General features: G+C 39.4%; 1 protein-coding gene across 1 annotated transcript in view; it reads left to right on the plus strand.

Annotated features, from left to right (window-relative positions):
* ltbp1 (latent transforming growth factor beta binding protein 1) overlaps positions 1–26,002 on the plus strand; it is a 69,117-nt gene that overhangs the window by 13,100 nt on the left and 30,015 nt on the right. Inside the window, 6 exon segments of the mRNA XM_055029636.1 lie at positions 5,019–5,150; positions 5,153–5,342; positions 12,567–12,718; positions 16,388–16,558; positions 23,382–23,588; positions 24,423–24,712. Of these exon segments, the coding sequence (XP_054885611.1) occupies positions 5,019–5,150; positions 5,153–5,342; positions 12,567–12,718; positions 16,388–16,558; positions 23,382–23,588; positions 24,423–24,712 (1,142 nt within the window).

Raw genomic sequence — 26,002 nt, forward strand, 5'->3', positions numbered from 1 at the left:
CCTGGTTTTCATTGTCTCATAAACATGATGTTATTATGTGACATCATGGGAGTACAGTCTTTAACAAAAGAAAGAGCTTTATTTATTTTTAGATTTTGTTTTATAAGGTCACTCCTGTCTGGTGGGAAGATAAGCATTTCCTCCATCCAGAGCTTTAATGAGGCACAGAAATTCTCAACAGGCGCTCTTATTTTTGGGTCTCTCTGAGCTCCTGGGGGCCGGCAGTGACTCAGATAATATGGAATTCAATACCTCATATATTGATGTCATATCTCCCCCCCTTCTTCCTACTTTTGAATTCAGCAAACATCTGTCCTCGCCACACGCAAGGTGAAACAGGCTGTTGTATTTGCTCCAAAGTCTGAGCAGTTTTGCCTCCTGTTCTTAAGAACATCAAGCCGTTGTACATTTAAAACAACCATCAAAAGTGGCTTGATGCATTTCCTGTCTCGAGCTAATTACCAGTCCATACTGCTTCCCCATCAATACCAAGCGGAGCCTTTATGTAGCCGACCTGAGAGACTGGGCCCAGCAGCTCATAACTTCTCTGGGGATGGATGGGGAAAAATATTTACATTAGCCAGAGAAGAAAGGCTTCAACCAAGGTGGAACATTTACAGCACTGTTATTTCAAAATATTAATGTAAATCAGAGGGTGTATTGGGGGATCCACAGCAGTGAGGTCATTTTTAATTTTTGAGGTAATCCTGTTGAAAGATGGGTGTAACCCAACTATCCTGAAAACACAAGCAGACATTCTTGCTGAGCTGCAGCTGCTTCTAAAATGAACTGTAAATGTTGTACCTTTCAGTGTTTGTCCATCTCCTCATAGTTTGAGCCTTGTTAGAACATCCAAACACTATGTGCGGATTATTTCAAGAGACCGAAAATAGAAAACCTCTCGGAGGTTTGAATGATTATCTCTCATTTGAAGACAGAAAGAGGGTCAAACGGACTCCTGCTGTTTCAGTGGAACTGCAGTTTTTTCTGACGTATCTGGACATTTGCACTTTTTAAAACAACATTTACAGATACTGAAGAATTAAGAAAACTTGAAGATTTTCGGTAATGAACAAATTATCTAAAGTTCACATTTATTCCCACAGATAAATCAGGTTAGGCGCATGTGATCATCCACACCCACTTATCCTTAACTGGGAGTATACAGACTACAGACTCAAAAAGAGGCCATTTTGCTGAAAGAACACAATCAGGTACAAAAAATACACAAGTTTTCCATTTAAGATAAAAAAATAAAAATAAAAAAAAAGCTTTGCCAAAATGTTTCACCCAGAACTCCTCAAGTGGCAGGTTTTGTTTCACCTGGTTCAAATTTGGTAAAAACTAAAATGAAATTAAAAAAGTTCCTATTAAACACTTTTTGTTACCCAATTGATAAACTGTTAAAAAAAAGAAGAAAAGTAGACAGATCAGCCCTGGATTTATGTTAAGTCAAGCAACAAAGAAATGCTGAGCTTTTCACCCTGTTATGTTAGAAGGGTTCGTTTATGCATACTGTGCTACAAATGACCAAAAGTACACTTACGGATTAGCTGTTGCTGTGTCTTATGCAAAAATGTTTCTTATTATAATCTTTCAATGTTTCATTTTTTAAATTTGATTATCATCAGAATAATCAATTGAAAAATTATTAGTTGCAGCCCTAAATAATGTATCAAAAAATATCTAACATTGGTAATCATTAAACAACTCACAAACAGAACATAGAAAACATTATACTGCAAACTCTCAAACGTGAGAATATTAAAAAACTTCCAGTACAAATTACAAACTAGTGTCACCTAACATCTGCCTGTCCTGTCAGGGATTCTTCACATCACCGGTCTGACAATTTTTCACATTTTAAAACACGTTTTGCTGTCCAGCTGTGAAACAGCTGCACTCAAACATGCTGTGGTGCAGCATGTTTGAATTTTGGTCCTAATGTTCCTTGTAACTACAGGCCAATTTCCAAATTACCTTTTTTGTCCAGGATTGTAGAAAAGGCTGTTTTTAATCAACTGCAGACTTTTTTAAATGCTCATAGGGTTGGCGAAGAATTTCAATCTGGTTTTAAATTCCACTGTAGCACAGAGCCAGGACTGCTAAGAGTTTTAATGATCTCCTCTCAACTATCGACTCAGGATGCTCAGTTGCTTCAGCTCCTTTAGGCCAAAGTGGTGCCTTTGAAACGGTCAATCACAATATTCTTGTATCAAACCTGGACAACGCTGTTGGTCTCAATAGTTTAGTTTTAGTATGAATCAGATCTCATCCGGTCTTCTTTTTTGTGTCTATGGGAGAATATTCCTCTTCCTCACTTCCTCACAACTCATTTGTTGCGGAGTACCTCAGGGATCCATTCTTGGTCTCAATTTATACATTCTGTCACTGGGTTCTATGTTTAGAAAGCATAATATTTATTTCCCTTGGTTTTGCCATCATCCAAACTACCACACTCCAAAGAACAGTTGTAAACAGCATTAATGGAGAAGAGTTGTTGTGATGATGTGAAGAGGGAGTGTTGGGAGAGGTTAAAGATTCTTAAAGTGACAGAGGGCAATTTTAATTTTTCACTATTATTACAGATGATGCAAACAGAGTTTCCCCTAGTGTATCATAAGCCTGGCAGGAAACCAGGCTTTACATGCCCTCCCGCCAGGCTAAGAGCTGTTTATTTCAGACCGGGACTTTTTATACACCAGTTACGGTAAAGATGATTAAACTAGGTTCACAGTCGATCTGTGTAAGTGGGCACAAAGGGAGTGTGCATCCATTGTATCATTCCTGCACCTGCCTGTTGGCCTCACACACTGTTATTTCCAAATTTGGATGCCTTTTTGGAGGTGCACGAACAATAATGGATTATTGTCTTAACAGACAAACATTTATTTGGACTCAGTTGCATAAATAAAGATTTAGAGTCAATAATAAATATTTTAGTTTAGCAACACCGTTCTTTACTTACTATTGTTAAATATCAGGGGTTTTTTGTTGTTCCAGTTACTGTTGTTATAGTTGGACTGTGCTGATGTATTATAGTCCTTAAAACTGAAAGTGACCAAATCAGGACCCAGCAGGTGAACTTTCAGAGAACATTGAAACCAGTAGGGTCTAAAAAAACTGACTGGTGCAAATCAACCCAAACCAAGGAGGAACTGTGCTTCCAGACCTCCTCAGAGTACTTTGGTGTATCACTGCTTGTTCTTAGACACACTCAGACACACTGCTGCTGCTCAGTGGGAAATTGCCTCATACAGGCTACAAACCCGGGTGGAGTTTCATTGCTTAATTACACTGGAACTTCCCACCCTGCTTGCAGCCCATATTGCTATCACTTTGCACTCAGATACCGTACGCCAAAAATCCAGAGCGTCTCATCGGTTGGACTGCTTCCTGTGGCGGGTTAACTGTGGGGAAAACTGGAACACATTTATCAGCTTTCATCAGACTGAGGCTTCAGAAAAGGAGGAGTCCAACTGCAGAGGGAGTAACTTTGTTCATTCGCCAGATGTCTCTCTGCAGCTATTTATTTTTCCCTTCATTAATCATTTTCACAAATCTCAACGTCACCAATTAGGCTAACAAGCCCAGTGTGGGGTGACACACCCCTGTGGGAGAGAGAGGCAGACCGAGCTCTTTCTGAGTCATTCCTCTTGCTGACTTCAAGCACACAGTCATACCTTTTAGAGGTTGCTGACTTGAAAGGGTGTTTCCCAGTTTTAGTCTTCATTAAAATCATTTCATTGAAGGCTTTGTGTGGTGAGGAGGTTTCCTGAATCCCTGCCCGGTTAGTTCAGGGATGATGGCTTTAGTTAATATTCATTTGCAGTGAATAGTAAGAGGTTTGTGCAGGCGGCTATCTTTTATCTCATTTTCTTTGTGTAGTTGGACCAGTGTGTGAACGTCTGCCATGTCGTCTGGTGAGATTGGCTTTGTAGTTGAAAAATGGACACCCCTATAATCTGCCTGGGGAGAGTAGAGCTGCTAGTAATTACAGACTCTCCGCTAGTCTCTCCCGTGACATACACACAGATGCACACATAAGCCCAAAATTTCATAACAGGTACTGCATAGCTACAATCAGTTAGTAGTAGTGGTTATGATTTTCTGTAGTGGGTTTAAAGTTGTGGGATCTATGCTTTTCATTAATCAGTAGATGAGGACAATTTCAGAGATGCATATAATCCGGTTTTTGTTAAGTACATAAAATTGACATCAAAAAGTTGCTTTATTTCAGTTTCTGAGATCCTTAGCAGGCATTGTGGTCGTTGATCAGCATCAGAGATTATGATCGATGCAGCCATCCCAAATGTAGGAAACGTCATGGAAAGGGAACGGCATAAAGCGTCCAAACACAGAGGGCTCATCTAAAAGCTGAGAAACCCAGGTGACCCCCAGACAGGAGAAGTGGTTCAAACAGACACCTGTAAAAAAAATCTGAGGTCTCAGAACAGCACAAATTTAGGAACAAGCAGAACAGAGTGTATAAAAATCAGTTAAGGCCCTAAGTAGCCAGATATCATAAATCTGCCAGGCCTGAATGCATGTCACTTGCAATGTAGTGATTCATCATCTTGTGCAGTTCTAAAATTGACTAATGTATATTTTCAATATATGAGTAGAGTATAAAGAAGTCAGACAACAGCGTCTATCACATTGATTAAACGGTGAGAACACAGTGAAAGTACATGATGGATAGGAAGGAAAGCTCAGGGAATCTCACTATTATTACAAACTATGCCATCTGCAAAAGATCAAATGGACAAGATGATTTAGGAACAGTGGATTCATAAATAGATTTAGTTTGTTTGTATGTACCTTCATTTTCAGGTTTGATGAAGACAAACTGGTTTTATCAGCAGAAAGAAAAGATGCACATTTATATAGATTGTATAAAATCATTGTGAAAGTGTTTTGTATCTTGTAATTTTCGGTGTACAATCTCCTACCATCCTGACTCAATCTCATCCGTTCTTTTTCTCTCTGCCTCTGGTCTGTTTCCTTCTGTATTGCAGCCAACTGCTTCCCTCCGTGCCAGAACGGAGGAATGTGCCTCAGGCCCCAGCTCTGCGTCTGCAAACCGGGCTCCAAGGGGAAGGCCTGCGAGCAGACCCTGGTGCCGGCTCACTCCATCCCAGTGGTGCCTGGAGCGAACCCACCAATGGCCACACTAACGGTCACACAACTGGAAACAATGTGGTGCCACAGAGGCCCATACCTCAGCAAGTGCCACCTAACAGCTACACCTCCACCAATAACTTGGCCCAGATGAAGTTAACCGTCAAGGCGGCCCCCCAGTTTGTCAGACCCCAATACATCCAGCAACATATCCAGCAGCAGTAAGTATTGCTCTTTGATTTAAGCTTTATTATGCTGTGTTCCTTGTAGTACTTTATCATCTTCAACACTTTCACTTACTGACTCATGAAGAAATTCAGTGTAGTCTTTCACTATTAAACTTACTGCTGAAATAAATGCTCACCGTTACCTTTAGTTAATTCACACCTGCAGTATGTAACTTTTACAAAAGTAATTAAAATTGTCACCATGGGGACATTATGATATGAGAATAACAGTCTCATTCAATGAGAAATCCAGCACTTGCAGTGCTACTACTGAAGTCTGCAAAAATGTAGCACTCGAGTTCCAAAACAACCAATCAGAGCCAGGATTCAACTTCCTGTAGGAGCCTCAATGTAGTAATGGTGGAGAAATAACTCACCGTAACAGAAAGGTCACTTATCTGCCATCATCGGTAGCTTTGCTAACTAGCCTAAGCATTTGTACCAGGCTATGTTGTGGTAAACCAGCTGCAGCAAACAGAGAGCAGGAAAGTGACTGCTCTGATTGGTTGTTTCTGACTGAGTGGTGTACTTTTGCAGGTTTAAGCATGAGGTCAGGCAGGAGTCCAGAGAGACTTGGATGTTTACAGATTATGTTGTGATCTGCAGTAAGAGGAGGAAGCTGCAGGACAAGCAGGACAAAAAGTGTGTGTGAATGAGAGGGAGGCATCTCAGTTAGGCTGAGGTGTTAATGGTGGACGAGGTTTTTTCCCTGAGGTCAGTCATCTAAAGCAAAAAGCAGCATAAGGGATGAAGATGATTGTGCAGGCTGTTTCCATTAACTATTTTTCTGTGGTCATTTTCAAGTTATGCATTAGAAAATTTAAAATAACTTCTCAATTTATGACTTGAGGAGGTTTTTGGCTTTTCCACAAAGAAAGTTGACATGGAATAAGTTCTGATGTTCTTAACTTTCCCACCTACTGGTAAGTCTGTGCCTTATCAGAGGCTTGAAACGTAGAGAAATTTCTAAGTTCAACCCTCCAGTTTGGTGATGAGAGCCTTCGCTTTGCGTAGACTAGTTGTTCTGCTTCAATCCAGTAAATGGAAGCACTCCTAATATTGTGTTTTTGCAGCATTTCAAAAGTTTGTTTGAAATTTGTATGATAATTGGTGGATTTTTGACAGAATATTAACGGCAAGAGTGGAAGGATTTACTATATGTTAATACGACCTACTGTAATGTATGATTTGGAGAAAGGATAGCAAAGCTGAAGATGTTCAGGTTTAATCGGAAGGGATTAAACCTTAGGACATGCAGAGGGGGCAGGATGGGATGACAGCAGATCTGCTGCTGTGACCCCTAAAAGACGCAGTTGACAGAAGAAGATTAAATATTGTCAGGGAACTTATGAGCTGGTATGAAGAAAATGATTTACAGCTCAAAACCTTTCTGCCACAGACAGATGTCACCTCTTGCTGACATCAAGCTTCTTCTCTGGATTTCAGCATGGTGTCCAGTAGGATGGTGACTACTGCAAATGCAAGCTAGCTGTTGCTAATAGAAGCACAGAGAATATTTAGTTCAGTTTTTTATAACCTGGGCTGTCTTACTATGTTAGCCTGCCAACTCATTTCATCATCCATCAGGGCTAAAATAGGCTCTCCGCTCCTTCACACATGGAGCTGAAGTGCCATTAGCTCCTGCTGCGGTTAGCTGTTGGTTTGTTTTGACTGTAAGTAATGCAGATGACTGGAGAGTGTGCACGGTGAAAATGCTCCAACATCTTGTCAGGTCCAGTTTGTCGACGTAATGGGTGCAAAAGCAATTCCCCACTTTTCTGCTCTGAGCCAGTTTGTTAATGGAAACATTGTCAGGGACCCGGCGCGGTGTCTCATTAATGCTGGCACACATCACATGATGATGTGAAGCATGTGGATGAATGTGATTTCTGTGTTCTGAGATCTCTGGGTTTCGTACAAGGCACAAGTAATCGCTACCAGATCTGGCTGAAAGCTGCTCCTTGTTTGCAGAAAAGATTTATATCACACAGAGAGCACATGTTCCCTGTGTTTTATTGTAAAAACTCCTGACAATAACTGTTAGAAAACCTTTCCTCGGGATAATGTTTCAGCCAGGTAGTAAATTCCTGGCCAGCATAGAGTGTCCTGTGTTACTGTTGCTAACCTTTTAAAATCCGTCTTTTGCAAGAAAAGTTGTACAATAAGTGAGTGAACAGCTGTTTAACGAGGTCTGGGACAGTAGCTGTAGAGCACTGAAGTGTTTGTAGGGTTCAGTTAGGGAGCTCTCACACCTGGTAGTCCAATAGACTCAGTTCGATTGGCGATCGAAGTTGCAACATTTATTCAACATAAAGACCTTTGGAGAAAACACTGAGCGCAACCTTCTTCAGAAAATATAAACATAAATGGAGTAGCATCACATTTTAGTGGTTGTTTTGTCTTTGGCAAAAAGCAACAAGCCTTTTCTCCTGCTAGTGCTAGACACGTGTTTGTTTTGGCTGGGTTAACCCAGAATGCCCTGTAGTCGGCTTTGCGCTTTTGGAGGGGTCTCCTGTCCGTTTGGCATTCACACCTGCCCTCAAACCGCATCAGAGTTCACTTCAACCCAACTGAGACCTAGTTTTGTAAGAGAGCCAGAGTTTGTCAACTTCCATTGCACGTTCACACCTCAGCAAACAACTGGACTTTCTTAGGCAAAGGAGCTAAAGTTTGAACTGGGCTGGTGTGAATGCACACTTAGTTTCACAGCTGCTTCGGTACATTGCTAGCAAAACACAAAATACAAATCTTTATAATAAAAATTCCCAACTAAAATAATAAAAAATAAATGAAGCAGCCTGAGGTACCACAGGTAGAGCTCAGTACCCAGTAGAGCTATTCCTCCATGGATTTGTCTTTGGAGGCACAAAAACTCACAATTTGTCTCAAATGTAGGCCTTAAAGGAGGAAGGAGGCAGAGGTAGAAGACAAACAGAAACATAGTTAAGAAAGCATTTAAAGAAATGTGGAACAATTCCCAACACTCCAGTCCCTAAAAAAACCTCATGTTATTGTTCACACAAATCACATATTCTTAAAAAGATATGTCCTGGTAACTTTCACGTCTTGGGTCTTCTGAACTAAATCAATAGCCTTAAGAGAGCTGGACAGAAACTACAGAAATGCAAAGAACAGTCACTCTTAGTTCTTCTAATAGAGCTTTTTATATTTTGATTTTATCTGTTTAATATATAACGCTAAGAAACATTTGAATTAGATTTAAATAATTTCATAACCTGGAAAAGAACAAATGCTTTTTATTGTACTTTCCTCTTACCATAACCACCTAATGCATATATCTCATTCATTGAGATTTTCCTCTGTGGTCCAAGAGTAACTTAAGCCTGTACATTTCTAACATTTGGAATCACTTTTCAAACAATATTTTTTTAACTCACTGGTCAAGGGAACAAAAAAATGTTTGGCCAGCAGTTAGAAAAAGTAGAAAGGTTGTGAATGTCCAGGGAAAGTGTTTTGTGTCAGCACAAGGATCGACAATTACACTGAGCTATTGGTGCCACTCTAAACCAACTCCCATTTGGTTTTGAGTGCTTGTGGGGGTGAATGTGGTGAAGAATGCCTCTCAAAGATCTCCGTCCAGTCCATAAATCATGGGCGACAGGCTAGTGCTTTATAATGGCTGTCACTTTGGTTCAGCTGCACGAGTCAAATCCTGCAGTTGTGTGTGTGTGTGTGTGTGTGTGTGTGTGTGTGTGTGTGTGTGTGGTGTGTGTGTGTGTGTGTGTGTGTGTGTGTGTGTGCGTGTGTGTGTGTGTGCGTGTGCGTGTGTGTGTGCGTGTGTGCGTGTGTGTGTGTGCTCATTCATTCATTAAAGGTGAGAATAACCTGCTTCTATTTCCCACCAGAATAAAAGCACTGACTTGTTGCCTGCAGCTTTAGGACAATTATGTGTACAGAAGTCTGAAGGTGCAGAGTTGGCTTTTCATGAAAGCTGCTCCGGAGTGCTGCAAAGATCCATTCAATATTAAAACAGTGATGGTGAGGTGAAATTTTGACATAACATTTTCCACCAACCTTCATTGTTAAAAATCCAATATGGATGTCACGCACAGACTGTAGTGATGGCCGCACCGTTAAAAACTCGGTCAATTTCTATCTATTTATGAACCTGTTCTTCCAACATAACACCAAAAATCTAGAGCTATGTTAGCCAACTGAATAGTTTATAATGCTAATTTTTTGTTACCCTGGTCACAAGATACAGCAATTAGAATAACACTGGTTTGGAGAGTTGGTTCTGACTTGACTGTCTATGGTTGCATAAATTGAGGTCCATAAATACAAGAATGAGCCAGTTTAGTGGAGGAACTCGACTGGCCTTCACAGTCTTTACCTCAATCTGATAGATAACCTTTAATAATGATTAAATCTGAGAATTTAGGCCTTCTGGTTCAACTTCAGTATGTGGCTTCACAGATGTGTTTCAGACAGAATGGAAAAAAAGCAAAACAAAAAAAAGACACTTGCCAGAAGAGCTGAAGCTGTTACGCCACAAAGGGATGGCTGCCATTACTTTACACCCTGTGGATTAGAAATGGATGGTCATTTAATTTATCTGTCTGAAGGTTGGTTAGTAAGTGTTTTAGGGAATAATGTGTAGCTTTTCTTAGTTGTGAAATCCAATTGCAGTGCTAGCATTAAAACCTGCTCAATGTAGGAATAAAATTCTCCCAGGGTTATCTTTAGTGCCTTATAGTAGGACTGCTGAATCAATCTCTCTTAAACTCTCCATTAAGGGTTTTTGGTTATATTAGGAAGTTTGGATCATGTCAAAGACCTTCAAAAATTGAAGAACTCTGAAGAACTCAACCAGGCTGTCAGTGAAACGATGTTACTCACTTCCTCTGTCGCTGGCTTTGAAGTGTTGAGATCCGGTTGGGAAGGGAATGGTTATCTTGTTAACTGAGGTAATAAAAGCAACCATCTGCGCTTTGTGTCTGAATATAGAATCTTTCACCCTCATACCGTAACCAGAAATAAATACAGTAAACTGCATGCCCACAGTGCTTTTGTTCTTGCATTAGAACAAAAGCAGTGTGTTTTGAAATGTCGCATTATGGTTGATAGAAACTGCGAAATTTGAAGAAACTTTCTCAGCTCCACAAAAATGTCTTCATGCTTTCTTTAGTTGGTTAATGCACGAAAGGGGAGATGGAGATACATTTGCTGAGTAATATAATATTTCTGTCACATGATCTTGACCAGCTGTTTCCATCAGTCATGCGTAAATTTTTTATCAGCATGAAACATCACCAATTCTAGTTGACATGACAACTTGCCGAATAGCAACACATTTCGGAAAACCTCTCTCCATGTCTGAGATGTATGAACCAGGCTTAGTTTCCAACATCTACTTCCTGTTTGTTGCTGCCATGTCTAGTGTCAACATCTGATGAAAGTACACTTTGCATCGCCTGGTTTATTAGTTAAATGCTTAATTTGCATATTCTTTTTTCACAACCTTTTCAAAGTTTGCTCAACATTCACACAACAGTAGGATGGAAACTTATCTAGAGTGATGTGTGAGCTTGGATTCAACTTGATTAATACTCCTTGCCTACTATTTCAACTCCTTTACCAGAAGTTGTGTCCTTAGAAGACTCTACATGTACACTAATGGACACTTTACAAATGGTTTAAGATGAATGAAAGGCCCTTTAAATATAATTCATATGATTGGATATGAAATATGCTTAAGGAGTGAAACCTTCCTGTGTTGTTAGGTCAAATATTCAGACATGAAATATGAAATAAGTACTCTGATGGAAACATATGCTCTCATAACGTTTGTGAGGTGAATGGGTTTATGGTTGAGTGTTGAGATTAGAGTTGACAGAAAATCTCTGTATGTTTTCCACAATAATGTACTTCCTCTTTGTTTGATGAAGGGATGATGCACACGGCCAGTCACTGTTCACATCCACTGGCAACGGCGCAGGTTCCCCTGAATATGGGCTATCACTCTTTCCCACCATACATGCTGAGACTGATCTCTGTAACTAAGTTGAGATAAGCTGCTTATCTCCATTAATGTCATGAGTGCATGATCACAATTCAGAGCACATGCTCCGTTTGGCTGAGCAAATCCCTGGCATCCAGTGTGTAGCTAACAGACAGTGTGTGTAAGGCCTGTGTGACCTGACTGAGAGGAGTAAGAGTGGGAAACACCTTGTCGCTTAACGCTTAATAATATCTCCAGCGAACGTTTCGGGCGAGAGGCGGGGTCACCCTGGACAGGTCACCCTGGACAGGTCATCCTGGACAGGTCACCCTGGACAGGTCATCCTGGACAGGTCACCCTGGACAGGTCACCAGTCTGTCACAGGGCAGCCTTCTCAAGCCATTCTAATGTATCCTTTGAGCAACATATTGCTGAGGTTCTCTTTGCTGGATCTTGTTGCTTTCTCAGAGTTAATAGTTAATGCTGATGTTGATGTAACCTGATTATTTCCTTGTTAAAGGTGCAGGACAACCAGATTCACTTTAAGCATGTCTTCTGCCTCATCTCCAACACATTTGCCAGTTCTGCTTTATAATGGAGTCATTGCTGCTGACCTCCACCCAAAAAAGCCTAATGTTTTCACACTTCATTAACATGTCTCTCCTTTCCTCGTGTTTTTTATTAAATCCCTAATCAATGGGTTTTTTACCTCTTATTTTTAGTTTCTTGGTCTGTCATACACACACACTCCCACACACACACAAAAAACTACACACAGCACCCTGGCACGGTTATGGGGTTTGGTATTTGTCCTTAGATACTTTACTATGTATAAGGACTGAGCTCTTTGCTTCTGTTCTGTCGTTCGTTTCGATAACATTTTAAGTCCTTGGACTGAAAAATTAAGCTTGGTGACACTGTTGTTGGAAGAACCAGAGGAATTTAGCAACTCTTGACTAAGTGATTATTCAGTAATTGACAATATCTAACTCAAGGTAAAGAACTGCATTCTTTAAATATGGAGAAGTTTCACTAAACGGACGTGTTGCTGTGGATTGGTCGCTGATCACGGCTGTGAGTGCAGCTGCTTTCTCTCCACCATCACAACTAAAACACCTGCTTTATGATGTTGTTGAGGAAAATCTGCATGTAACTTAGTTTTATTTATGTTACTCTGTGTAGAATTTGTTTTAACTCTCTCTATGCACTATTGTCTTTCTGTTTATTTGTGTTCTTATTGTTTTTTCTCTCTCCAGAATCCGGCCTGTGCCGATCCACTCTGGACAGAACCAGCAATACGTCATAAAGCCCAAGTACTACCACACACACACCACTCACACACAGATGCATGTTCAGCCCCAACCTGAGCGGCCCATCCCTCTGACGGTGGGACACAACTCCATCCATGGTGAGCAGGTCCTCTTCTTTCTGCTTTTAGTGTTTTGGTTCGTTTTATACATGGAAACCAAATTTCAACAGGAATATCAGACAGTTTGCTTTGTGCTTCCTAAGCTGCTGTTCTCCATATATGCACCACACAGTGTGATGTTGTTGTTTTTAACATTTCAGAAATATGACAAGCATTTATGATCAATGATTGGTATTTATAAATGCCACTGCAAACAGGAGGCAGGATTTATGAACACCAGCAATTCGATTTTATATTGAAATTGGAAAAAAAAACTTAATTGGGCCACTTCAATTAATCTATTTAATAATCTATTAAATGAATAAAATAAGCTTTGTACAAAAACGTTATTGTTCACAACTTCTTCTGTGCGCTGATTGACCTGAAAGTGTCTTTAAGTCAGTCATGATTTGGGAGGATCTCTCAATATTTCCTAAAATGTTTTGTTATCAGCTTTAAGATCAGAACTGAAGCCTGCAGAGTCTGGATAGTATCCCTTAGCTTTTTTATGGTTTCTTTGAACATTTTATTGTCTGACATGCAGTCTATTTCTGGGATGTCCACTATTGACAATATTGGCAGAGGTTCACCATGTTTTCACTGGTTTTCTCTGTTGAATGGTGGAGTTCATTTTTGCTGATGGCAAGCATCTTTTGCTTCTCAGGTCTTTGATGATGTCTTACCCTGCCAACACACCTTACAGAACATTTTATCAAACTGGTCACACTTGTTGATTCTCAATTACTCGAAGGCATTGGCTCGGATCTGTTACTTTTCCCTTTAACCTCTAAAGCGATAAACGTACCAGAGAACACCAAACACATTTCTTCCAGACTTCTGCAAAGGGAAGTCTGCTCGCTGCAGACTGGATGGACCTCATTGTGATCCTTTCTGCTCTCAACTTGGCTGATGTCTGTGTTTTTGTCTGAGATACTCTGCTGACTTCCTTTCCATATGCTTGACAAGGCTGACAGTCTGCAAAATCTACACAGTTACAGATGTGAAATTAGTAGATGAGGAAGTTTTCTCATTGCTGTGGTGAGAAGAACTTCTGACATGTTGTCACTGGGAGGACGGGAATCTGCTTGGAGAACTGCTGACAAACCTAATTACAGCTCCATATTTTTCATCTAGAGAGGTTTAGCACATTTCACAGACAGAATTTAGTACGAGAGATAAACATGACCACTCTGATTGTGTCCCAACCAGTCAGCTCTGTCTCCTACACATTGGCTTTGTTGACTTGGCCAACAAAGATGCTGCTAAATGTTCACTTATTCACACAGTTTTATTTCAAAATGGTCTTGTGGGAAAGTATTTGACCCCTGAGAAGGTGCTGGCCTCTTTGTGCCGGGTCCAAAACTCCTACGGCCACCAGCTTCAAAACTCTGTGATTGTGCTGTGAAACGGCTGAGAGGCACAGACAGAGCAGAACACACTGGAGTTTGGACACACACCTCGCTAAGACAAGAGAAAGATCAAATGAATAAACTGATCTCATTGTGAGCCTTTCTGTTTTTATTGGGATTTCCTACATTTATTTCTTCTTTTGTCTCGTATCACAAAAATGAAATCTTGTTCTGGACCATATTTTATATTTTATTTAACCTTTATTTCACCAGTAAAACTCCACTAAGAACAAACATTTCTTTTGCAAGAGAATCCTGAGCCAAGTCTGGCAGTTTCACGCAGCGGTCTCAGAACATTTACTGTTCACAAACAGAAAAAGTTGACACCGTCATGAATAAATTAACTAAAATATTATAACATAGGAGGCACAGTACTTTGGTAAAGAGATCGAAGTTATGCAAAAAAGTTTATATTTTGGGCTGACAGCTGGGAGTCAGAGAGATAACTTTTGTTGAAATGCACTTAAACTAAAAATAAATGAATGAAATAAAATAAATAAAATCAATGTGTAAGAAGAGAAGTAATGTCTACTTTTACAAACAATTACATATTCTTTAGATAGTGGCAATAATCTTTAAAATATCTGAACCTAGTGTTTCTTTTAGTATAAAAGAAAACAAATCTTTTTAAACAAATTGTTTCCATTTTTAATTTTTTATTTGTCTTTTGTCATAAAACTTGAACTATTTTTTTTAAGAGAAACAAGAAATAAAGAGCAACTCCACATGCAAAGCTCATATTCAGGTAATAATCACTGGTCTAGAAGCAAAAGAAGTGTAAATAAGTGTAAAACAAATAATAAAAATGTTAACAAGCATACAATCATTTTTCCCACTGAAGATAAATGAATGTAACAAAACAAAATTAGGTAACTAATTTAATTACATATTTTAGTGATAAAAATTCCAAAATGACTTAGTGAGGAGAAAATCTCCAACTCCAGTATGTAGAGATGAGGAGTTGTTAAAAAAGCACTTTGATTTATTCTGAAATGTCACCTTCACAGGCACTTTGCTTCTACGATCGTTCTTAAAACATTAATACTTTTGTTCCTGTGAGGATAAATATTAGATTTGACTAATTGTTAAAATAACACACAGCATCTAGTTTGCTTTTCTTCCAAGATTATAAAGTGTTAAAATAGGCTTAAGAACAAGCAGTGCAGGTTTGAAATCCCAGTCGACAGCAAACCAGACTAAATGTTTTTTAGAGGCTTGAGATCTCTAAAAAAAAAAACAGTGGAAAAAAACAACAAACTATGAGCTTGAGAATAATTTGTGATTCCAATGTGTGTTATGAAAATCGGTTGGTGTGTTTGGCCTGTGTGTTGTTCTAGTAAAGATCTCACTTGTACACATCATGTTTAAACCATGGAAGTGTTTTCATACACATACGCTGCAGGCATCCTTCTCTAAATACTGCATAATATTTGGTAAAATGTTCCTCTGGCTGCTTGACTTGATTTTATAATTGTGCTGTGATCCAGCTGACAGGCGCAGACACAGCAGAGCTCCGTGGAGACAGGGGTTTGGACCCGGCACACAGAACCCTGGAATCCGCGCACAGGGAACAGATTTTTTAAATAAGCAGAGAATTAAAACAAAACTTAATAGAACAAAGAACCCTTTGATGCTAAAATGGGAAGAAAGACGAACTGTGACTAACTCTGAGGTAGATGTGATGTGCCTTCAGGTATCTTTTCTTCTGGCCTTTTGTTCTGTGGGCTGGTATTCTTGAGGGTGGGAAACGTCGCTGCAGACGGAGGAACGAGTTGATAAGCTCTTCCCGGTCTTTCAGGATGAGCCGTTCAGTCTTTATGTGAGGGGAAGAAGTTCTGAGGATAGTTAGGTGAACCTGAAATAAAACCAGAGGGGGGGAACAGGCACCAGGAGAAGTGTGCACACAGGGGCAGAAGTTGCTCGTCGTTTTGTCCAAGTCTTCTGATGACGGATTTTGCAACAGCCCAGAGTTTTGTTTGCTAATCTCACCCACATATTTTCTTTTTTCCTTGCGTCTCATTCACATTTCGGAGACGCTTTTGGATTCAGTGGAGAGGGAGGAGTAACACGAGCTCTTTGAAGGAGGATCCACATTCTGAAGTTTTCCAGAAATGTTAACGACAGCATAGTTTAGTTCACTGTTTTGACTGGTGTCTGCAGTTCTGAGTGAGCAGATTCAACTGGAGAGTAATTCGGCTTCTTATGGCTCTAACAAGACTCCTGCTCTCCCGCCTTCTGGTTTGTTCCGTTTTGTCAGCAGCGCTGGGGAACCAAACAGGAAGGATCAAGGTGGTCTTCACACCCACCATCTGCAAAGTGACCTGCGTAGGAAGCAGATGTCACAACAGCTGTGAGAGGGGAAACACCACCACCATCATCAGTGAGAACGGCCACGCCACAGACACGCTGACAGCGCCGAACTTCAGAGTAGGTGGGTGATTCTGACTCTGGCTGCTTCTGGTTTCCACCATTATCAGCCATCATTGTCTCGTCTTAATCATTAAACAAAGGTTTAGCTTAACGGAAGAAAAGTATTTGAATTGTGTTGACATTGCTCAGAAGATTTGTGAATGATTGGCGGTCTCTGATGTTCTCAAGCCGTGAACTGCCAAAATCAATTTTAACTGCTTCTGATTTCCCTTTTTAAGAACAAAATGCAATGACTTTAAATATGCAAATATAATTATTTCTACTTTTTGTATGGATCAGAAATTGAGTTGCCTTTATGCTAAAGCGTCTGTGAAACACTAAGACCACAAATCCAGCAGCGTTTTCAGACAAATCTAAAGCCAATCTTTCATACTAGTTCAGTCATAACCCCCAAGACAAGGAGTTGTTTTTTATTTGCACACCTCAAAATATAAAGTGCATTCTGTTAAAATATGTATTTTTTGTATCGGATTAATTTCAAACAATAAAATCATGGTCAAACTGTGCTAGAAAAGTCATTGTTTTACTTACTGCAAATGTGGGAGCTTTAGACAGCCTGTCTATCATGAGCAGAGGCGAAGTCACACTGTGTGTGAGCGAGAGCAGTCACTGTTTCACTGCTCTGGAGTTTACAAAGAATTTCATTCTAAGTTTAAACCATGGCAACATTAAGAACTTAAACAGCCTTAAGTGTTTTATGTCAGATATTAGTGATCAATGCAAGTTGCCTAATTACCCGTTCTGACTGTAGTCAGTAGACCCTCATTTTCAGGGTTGCAAATGCTTTATCAACATTTCCCAATGCTGATTCAAGTGGTCAGCTACGTCTAGGCACATCTCAAAAAAAATCAGTCTTACACAAGTTTCTATATTAGTCATGACTTCCACTGCTCAACAACAAAAGCAGCAAGTGTTCTGGGTGCAAAGAACCAGTGAAAGATCAGCTGCAGCTCACCTGTTTTTCTAAGTTAACGAAGCCAATATACAATATACAAGCACACAATGTCAGATTTCTGCACAAAGAGACAGTAGAGGACTGAAAGAGTATTTATAGAAGGGACATATTGGTAGCAGCTTAGTACATATTTTAGCTTCTGTCTGGTGGTTCTATATTTCTGATTCTATGTCCCTTGCCTTCCCTACATTGCTTTGGCAGAGTACTTTAGAAACTAACTTTATTCTTTCGTTATTTTGTGCCACTGATAATAAAAGGAGGAAATGTTTTTGATTTAGATGAGTGGTGACTGCATTTTTCTCCTCTCATTGTGCCTTTGTGTCTCTACTGGGACATGTTGGCTTAGACGTATTCACAATATATAGTAGAAGTGGATAGAATGGTATTCAGTATTTGCAGCCATGTGAAAGAATTATTCATTCTGAAGAACTTTTCCTTTGATCACATAACGAAGCAGACTGGGCCAGACATTCAGAGAATTATTTCTCCCAGCCGCCACAAGAAGCTTTACAACCACAGAGGATCTCCTTTGGGGTCAGAGTTGGAGGCTTGGGATGGGATGAGGGTTGAATCTGGAGGCTAAGTTGCTGCTCCACTTCTATACCTTATGAAATTTTAGTTGTTTTTGGTTGAACTGATCTGGTATCTAGTAGGCCAACTGTGAGCTGTGACCATCCTGAAGCTGACTCTAACCTGATCTCATGAAGCAGCTTCAGTGCTGTGGATGCCATTACATGGGAGTACTGTTGCATGAATTCAGCAAACTCTGTCTCAACCTGCCTCTGTTTGAACAAAGGACTTCCGAGTGTTGGAGCATAACAAGCTGAATTCTGCTCTGACTCAGCGGGAAGAAATTATTGGGACTGGATTAATGTAAGGTTTAAAAATGCTGTTAACCCTGGATGAACCAGGGAGTTCATCCCTTTCATGTTCAGTTCAATATTACTGTACCAAATGTAATGCAAAACTAATGTTATTAACAACAGCTCCACTACATCACCTCTATGTATACACATTTTGCGTTTTCAGTTTCCATAGCTTCCTATTCAAGAATAGAAAATGAAAGCCATTAAGAAAAAACAAACAAACTAAGACAACATTAAGTGAATATCATAACAATTATTATCATTTAAGAAATGCCAAGACCGTTGAAGTTTGTGGATTAGAGTTCACAAACTCTAATCTACAAATAGTTTGTGAAAACCATTAGGTGTTTTTGTGTCATTTTGATACATGCTGTTCATTGAGCTGTTTTTTATTTATCTGAAATATCTGCTTCTTATTGAAGATTATTAAACCGGAAGTTCAGTGTTCTGTTGAATCATATATTCCTTTAATAATAAATCATCTTGATAATTCATGCTGCGGTCCTCAGACATGATGTGGTGCAACTGTTTATCCAGTGATTGTGTCGACATGAATCTCCTCTCTAACAGAAGAAGAGCACAGCCTGACAGCCTGCACTGATCTGATAGAAGACCGGACATACATTTATGCTCTCAACATTTCTCTCCAGAAGACTTTGTCATTTGTACAAGCAAAACTGACAAAGGCTCTTGTTTTTAGCTTGTTAAGGTAACAAAGTGCCTAAAACTCCACTGCCACTGGGTAGAGATAAAAAAAAAACTGAGGTAGAAACATCAGACAGTGCTGGAAGCTCTTTTAATGTTAACAGAGCTCTGTGGCGGTAGAATAAGCGGCTCTACTGCTGCCCCGTTTACACAGGGAGACCGGTCACAGAAGTACTGACCACATCACACAGTCTGGCCAGAGATATGTGTCATTTTTTGTTTCATTTAGGAAGCTGAAAGGTGGCAGCAGAAGCAAAACACCAGCTCTTATAGCCAACTCTATCTTCTTCCTCCCTTTGATCCTCCTCATCTTCATTACCTTTTGTGATTCCTACAATTTTGTTTGATTTCATTGTGCTCCGGTTCATATTTAAAAAAGCTTAATGACGTTACTCATTGCTGTTTTGGCTGGACAGCTCTAACGCAGTTGAACCATTATATGTCATTTACCCAGAATGCATGGCAGGATGAACATGGTAACATTCTTTGTGTGACAATATTTTATTAAAATTTCTAAAATCTAAACTGCCTGCAGCATTATGTATTCAGCCTGTTACTCTTAAATAATAGAAGATTCAAACATAATAGTGGTGGTGATGATGTCTTTGTCGCCTCCTCTAGTTACTAAGTTCTGGAGTCATTTTTATTATTAGAACTATTCCAAGTATGGGCTTTATTTTTCAAAATACATTTTAAAGCCACCCTGTTGCAGAGAATTTTTTTCTTTTTTTTTTTTTTCAGCAACATGGACATTTCAAGGACATCCTCAGCTCTGTTTTCCCTCCAGGTTAAACCCCTCGATGCTACCTAGCCACGCTCCATATCCTGGTCTTAATGTTTAGATCCACACTGCACTTTGCATATGTTCAGAAGCAAAGCTGATGACTTGTGTTCCTGCCCAGGCTTGCTCTTGTTCCCGCCCCTTCCTTAAAACCCTTCTCCCTCTTTCTGCTGTCTCTCTCATCTGTTTAAAAATGAGCAGAACTGAACTAAGACAATGGTTTATCTGAAAACTAAACTGAGCTAAAGGGAGTGCAACAAAATAAATCACACTTGCTATGTTATCATACTTTGGTTATGAGAGAAAAGAGGAATCTGAAATGAGTCATGATGTACTGAAAGCAAAAAGGTGGATCTGGTTGTACTCCCAAAGATGGGTTTGTACAGATAAAGACATAATGAGGAAGGTTTCAGTTAAACAAATTCATGGGATTAAGAGAGCAGCTGTTAAAATGCCCTTACAAAGCAGCAAACAGTTATTTGAAGCTGCTGGTGCCTCTGAAACCTCAAGGTGGAGGATCCTCCAGGGATGAACCTACCATTAGGTCACCACTAACCAGTACTCACAAGCAGAAAGCGGTCGCAGTGGGCCCAGCCATACATGAAGATTAATTTTCAAACAGACTTGTTCACTGATGGTGGATGGCCACCACGCCCCAACACGGTTGTGACGTCAGCAAGGAGGTGGGCTGAAATTATGAGGAGGGAGAGAGAGAGAAAGAGAGAGCGAGAGAGAGAGAGAGAGCTGGTCGGCCCCTTCAGAGCCCCGAAGGTGTGAAAATCACCTCAGCAAAGTATAAGGACTTTCTGACTGATCTCTTTCTTTCGTGGTTTAAAAAGGAGAGCCGCACCTTCAGTAGCAAAATTATCTTCATGCATGACAATGCACCATCTCATGCTGCAAGGAATACCACTGTGTCATTGGCTGCTATGGGCATAAAAGGCGAGAAACTCATGGTGTGGTCACCATCCTCCTCTGACCTCTGACCCTATTGAGAGCCTTTGGAGTTTCTTCAAGCAGAAGATCTGAGAGTGGGACTCTGTTCATATCAAAACAGCAGCTCTGGGAAGGGGTTCTGACATCCTGCAAAGAAATTCAAGCAGAAACTATCCACACACTCACAAGTTCAATGGAGGCAGGAATTGTGCAGGTGAAACCAAAGAAAAGGTGCTATGTTAACATGTGACTCTGACTGTTAAGATGTTTTTGACTTAACTAGCTTTTGGCTTAATACATGTGACCACTTAATGCTGCACATTCAAAGAATGACCGTTTGCAGTTCTTTATAATCTATAAAATGTTTAGAAAATCTGCTGTGCGTAATAATTTGGAGCAGTACATTTTGAGTTTTTTATTTTTGAAAAAAATACTGTTCTCCTGGGGAGCTTCGATCAGTGAAATTTGATTTATACTGTAATAGTTTATGACTTGAAAATTATTCTGACCATCATTTACATTGACTATTAAAGAAAATCTAAGAACATATCACTTCCATAATAATTTGGAACCCGGTATAATGTTCTTCACATCTCCTGTCAGAGTTGTTATGACCACAAGTTCTGAATTTCTGTCAAGTCTCAAGAAATTTTGACGATTGAAAGTGATAAAAGTTTAAACATGGCCTAATATTTAACATGGTCTTCTAATATTCATCCAAAGCAATCACTGTTCAGTAAACTTCCGTTTCACACCAGATCTTGTGAGCCTGTAGATTGGCTTGATACTGAGGCATTTAACTTGATAATCAGCTGAAGAATGATAACAGTGGCAGCCCAGTTCTTCCTCCAGCTGTCAGGGTTTATAGTGCTTTAAAACTTGACGTCTTTTGGTTGACTGCAGCATTCAACAACTTTCCTGTGAAACATCCAAGTCTATTGATGGAGGCCAAATGTGTTTCCTCTGTAGAGAATTCAGAGGGAACTGGGAAGACAGTGGAAACCTGATCTTTGCTTCAATTTATCTTCCACAGGATTGTGCTTGCACTGAGCCAGAACCTGTTAGAATCTTTAAAAGTCATCTTGAGAAATGGTTCTGCTGGCTTTCTGGGGTGCTTTTAAACATTTCTTTTGACGTTTTAATGGATTTCCAGTCCGACCGTTTTCAGAAGGAAGCTAATGTTTACAGCTGTTCAGAGAGTTGAGGTGATCCTGCTTCAAGGAAACTTTGTGTTCGTGATGGGCGCCTGCTCAGCACAAACAGGCCCAAACAGGAAGTTTGTGCTCAGCAGCGTGATTTTGATAAAATAAATAAATTCCCTAAAGTAAAACCAACACTATCCCAGTATCAACACACGATTTGAAAACGGAAATATAAAATCTCTAAAGCAAGAGGCGTCAATTGTTATACTGCTGTTGCTGAAATAGTATTCACAATAATGTTGCCTGTGAGGTTTATTGCTATTTATGTTTTCAGACAACCACATAACGACAATGAGGGAAAAGATGCGTTCTGACCCTTACAAAAAAATCCCATTGAAATTCACATGTGGTTCCCAAGTTTCACATGTCATAAAATCTAAAATATTTTTTTCATGTGATCCATGGTTTATTCAACACGGGATCACCAGTAATCATATTTCTCACATGTGCACCACATATGATCAGATTTTTTTTTCCATGTAAATTGGGTGATTATCCTTAATATGTATTAAAAATCTAATTAATTTTGTGGTTAAAAATCACATCTGAAAATCATGTACCACATAAAAAATGCACATGTGGTTCACACAAATTTTCACATGTTTACATGTGATTTTGGAATACTTAGTTCATGTGCATGGGATGCGCATGAACTAAGATGAAATAAATGTTAAGCAATGCCAGAGGCATACAGTTCAACTTTAAGACAAAGCAACACTTATATTTGAGTTAATATTTGTGTAATAGAAATATTTGATAATAATGCAAAGTGTTGAGAAATAAAAGTTTGAAATGCTTTATAAAATAAAACATATAGAACATATAAAATAAAACAATACAAAATAAAGGTTAAAAGTGGTTAGTAGAGGTTAGTAAGGTTAATAGAGCGAAATATATATATAGATAGATATAGATATCTAGCTATATATATATATATATATATATATATATATATATATATATAGATATATATATATATATATATAGATATCTATATCTATATATAATAATAGAAATGTTTGATAATAATGTAAAGTATACATTAAATTACTGGGGAAAATCTCAGTAATTTCATGGGATTTTTTCATACAGACGTCCACCACCACATCGCTCCAAAATGGTCCAATCCAAACATCGATTTCATCTGTCTTCTTAAAGAAGACCTGCTCTTACAGAAGCCTTGTGGTCTTTGGACAGAAATAAACTTTTCTCGTGTCAGATAAATGTACATCCTTAATTATTATGAAACTGTCTTTAATTTGGATGGTTGTCAGTATTAAGAGACATTTACTCTATCAATTTTTTTTTTTTTTTTACGCTGAGAGGATTGTTCTACCAACAGTTCCTGCTCTAATATCTTATTTTTTCTGTGTCCTCAGTGGTGTGTCACCTGCCGTGCATTAATGGTGGTAAATGTAGCGCCAGGGACAAGTGCCAGTGTCCCCCAAACTTTGCTGGGAAGTTTTGCCAAATGCCCGTTCAAAATGGACACCAGCAGCACCAGCAGTCGTCTGTGGCCTATGGCCAGACTCAGATTGTCTCTACACATACTCTGCCTCTCACATACAGCCATGGACAGACGCCTGGTGAGTACACACTACTATTATGTCAGTTCTACTTTTAAAAACTGAGTGTTTGGTTATTTATTTCAACTCTTGATTTGCAGACCATTCCTCTGTGATTGTGAACCAAGTATTATATTGATTCATTCTATGCCTTTGGTTAGTGGTCCAGATCAACTATGTGAAGTGCAGCTTGTAATGACCAAAGCCTTTTACTTCCAGACCTGGAATAAAAAAAATTGAAAAAACATTTCAAAAAATATTTTTTTTCCTCAAACATTAGTCATTATCAAAACATTAGTATTTTTTAAATGCTATTAACTTTAAGTGATTCTCTTTTCTGTTACCTGGTTAAATTTCTAGTGCAGCGTTGGAACGTCTGTATGTTTCTCTGTTCACTATAGTTGTTGGTATAGACAAAAAGGATCATGGGTAATTTAGTTGCAGCCCCATTTCCTCACTTTATCTCACTTTGCTTCTTTGTAAAAAAAAAAAAAAAAAAGAAAGAAAAAAGATGCATCCATGGTGGCTGGAGCCATCTGTCCTACATTTAGGGAGCGGGTGAATGGATGGGAATCTGACTGAGCCATAGCTGAACATATGGAACCAAGCAGAATTAGAATAAATTGTGTTGAATTTATTTTCATTTAGCTGGATACTGATTTGATTAGATCAAACATACAATATGAAGAAGATTCATAATGGTAGTGTAGGACTTTTAGATTAACTTAGACATATTCAAAGGCTAATATAATATTCTCCTGATATCTGTTGGTTATTAGACTCCATTTTTCCTTCTTTCCCTTAAAGCCGTAACTGTAATATCCATCTCTTGTATCTCGCCAATGTTCAACCCAGGCATTGTTAACATCCACATCAAACACCCCCCAGAAGCCTCAGTTCAGGTTCACCAAGTGTCCCAGTTGGACAATTACTCCAACAATGGGCACCAACAACAAGGGTCCCACTCAAGCTCCTCTTCATCCAGCAGCTACAGCTACCACCACTCTGAAAGCAGCCAGAAGGTTCAGCAGCACGGCTACAACATGGTTCACCCCAACCAACATGGCTACAAGGTTCCCCATTACCAGCCCGTCGCCTCCAAGAACACCCTGGGTCGCTGCTTCCAGGAAACAGCAGCTGGTCAGGTAGACTGTCAGAGACCAATGCTATGAGTTACCGTCATGTTACACAACAGGCAGCTTTTCACTCTGTCTGTGTATGTATGTATGTCCTAACAGAAAAAAGTTGTTGCATGCTAGAGTGTTAATATGTTTTGACTGTTTAGAGATTACCCTAATTTCAGAGAAATTATGTGATAAAACAAGATTTGCTTATTTATTTAGTTTAGGGTAGCAGTATGATTTCAATACATGCCCGTTCTGATAGGGTCTCTGCATCCTGTCAGTCTCGCCAAAAAGAAAATGCTCGTTAGGGATGTTTTTAATAATTAGTATGAAGCGAATCAATCAGGCCATGCAAAGCGTAATTTTGTCAGATGTTTCAGTTGCAAATTGCTTAAAAATGAAAAAAATGTAGAATCCCTCTAGGTACACACTCAACAGTCCATCATAATCTTATAATTTTTCAAAATGACAATACTTCACTCAACTGCATTTCATTTTCAAACAGTTTAATTAATATTCAACAAGCCGAACAGAAAATCCACACCATAAAACCACACATCAAGCAGATACATGTAACTCACACTTAAATCATACACACAGACATGGATTACCATTTTGTCTGAGAGTTTTGATATTAATCTTGAGGCTGGGTTTACACTCTTCAGCCCCACTGGAGACTGGAATTGCAAGTGGCAGCAAAAATTTTGAAATCAGGGAACATCTCTCAAATTGAAGTGATCAGAAATTGGCAAGATTCTGTGTGCATTTTCAAATAGACCTGAAAAGAAGGTTCTGCAATTAGGCTGAGGTGGAAGCAGGTGATGTAAAAGGAGCAGCAGTAAGAAGCAAAACATCAGGTTAGAAACTAACAGGAAATTTCTGCATGGAGTTTGCTCCATGCAGACTACAACCTGCTGTAACCTTCACACACCAGACAAAGTAAAGATTCTTCCACTGAAATGTGATCTACAAACCAAGGTTAGCACAGACAGACAACAGCAGGTTGTTAAAATGGACATCTTTATTGTGTCACTGCCCGAACAATACAACCTGAGTCCAGTGGATGGTACTGACATCAGGTCCTAGACAAAAAAGAACAGATTCGCTGGCTGATGTGTAAAGAAATATCACTCCACCAGGTTTTCAAGTCTGAAATAGTGATGAGCGGGTCACATTTTGTGAGGTTGTTTTTGCCATAAAGATAAAGTGTTGGTGTGGGCAGAAGAGGAGAAGCATCACAATGATTTAGAGAGGTGGAGGTTTAAATGCGTTCGACGTTAAATAATCTGGGATGAAGAGAAAGTTGAGCAC

This window comes from Poeciliopsis prolifica, unplaced genomic scaffold (assembly GCF_027474105.1).
Source record: "Poeciliopsis prolifica strain line A6 unplaced genomic scaffold, Auburn_PproV2 SCAFFOLD005, whole genome shotgun sequence".
Taxonomy (NCBI): domain Eukaryota; kingdom Metazoa; phylum Chordata; class Actinopteri; order Cyprinodontiformes; family Poeciliidae; genus Poeciliopsis; species Poeciliopsis prolifica.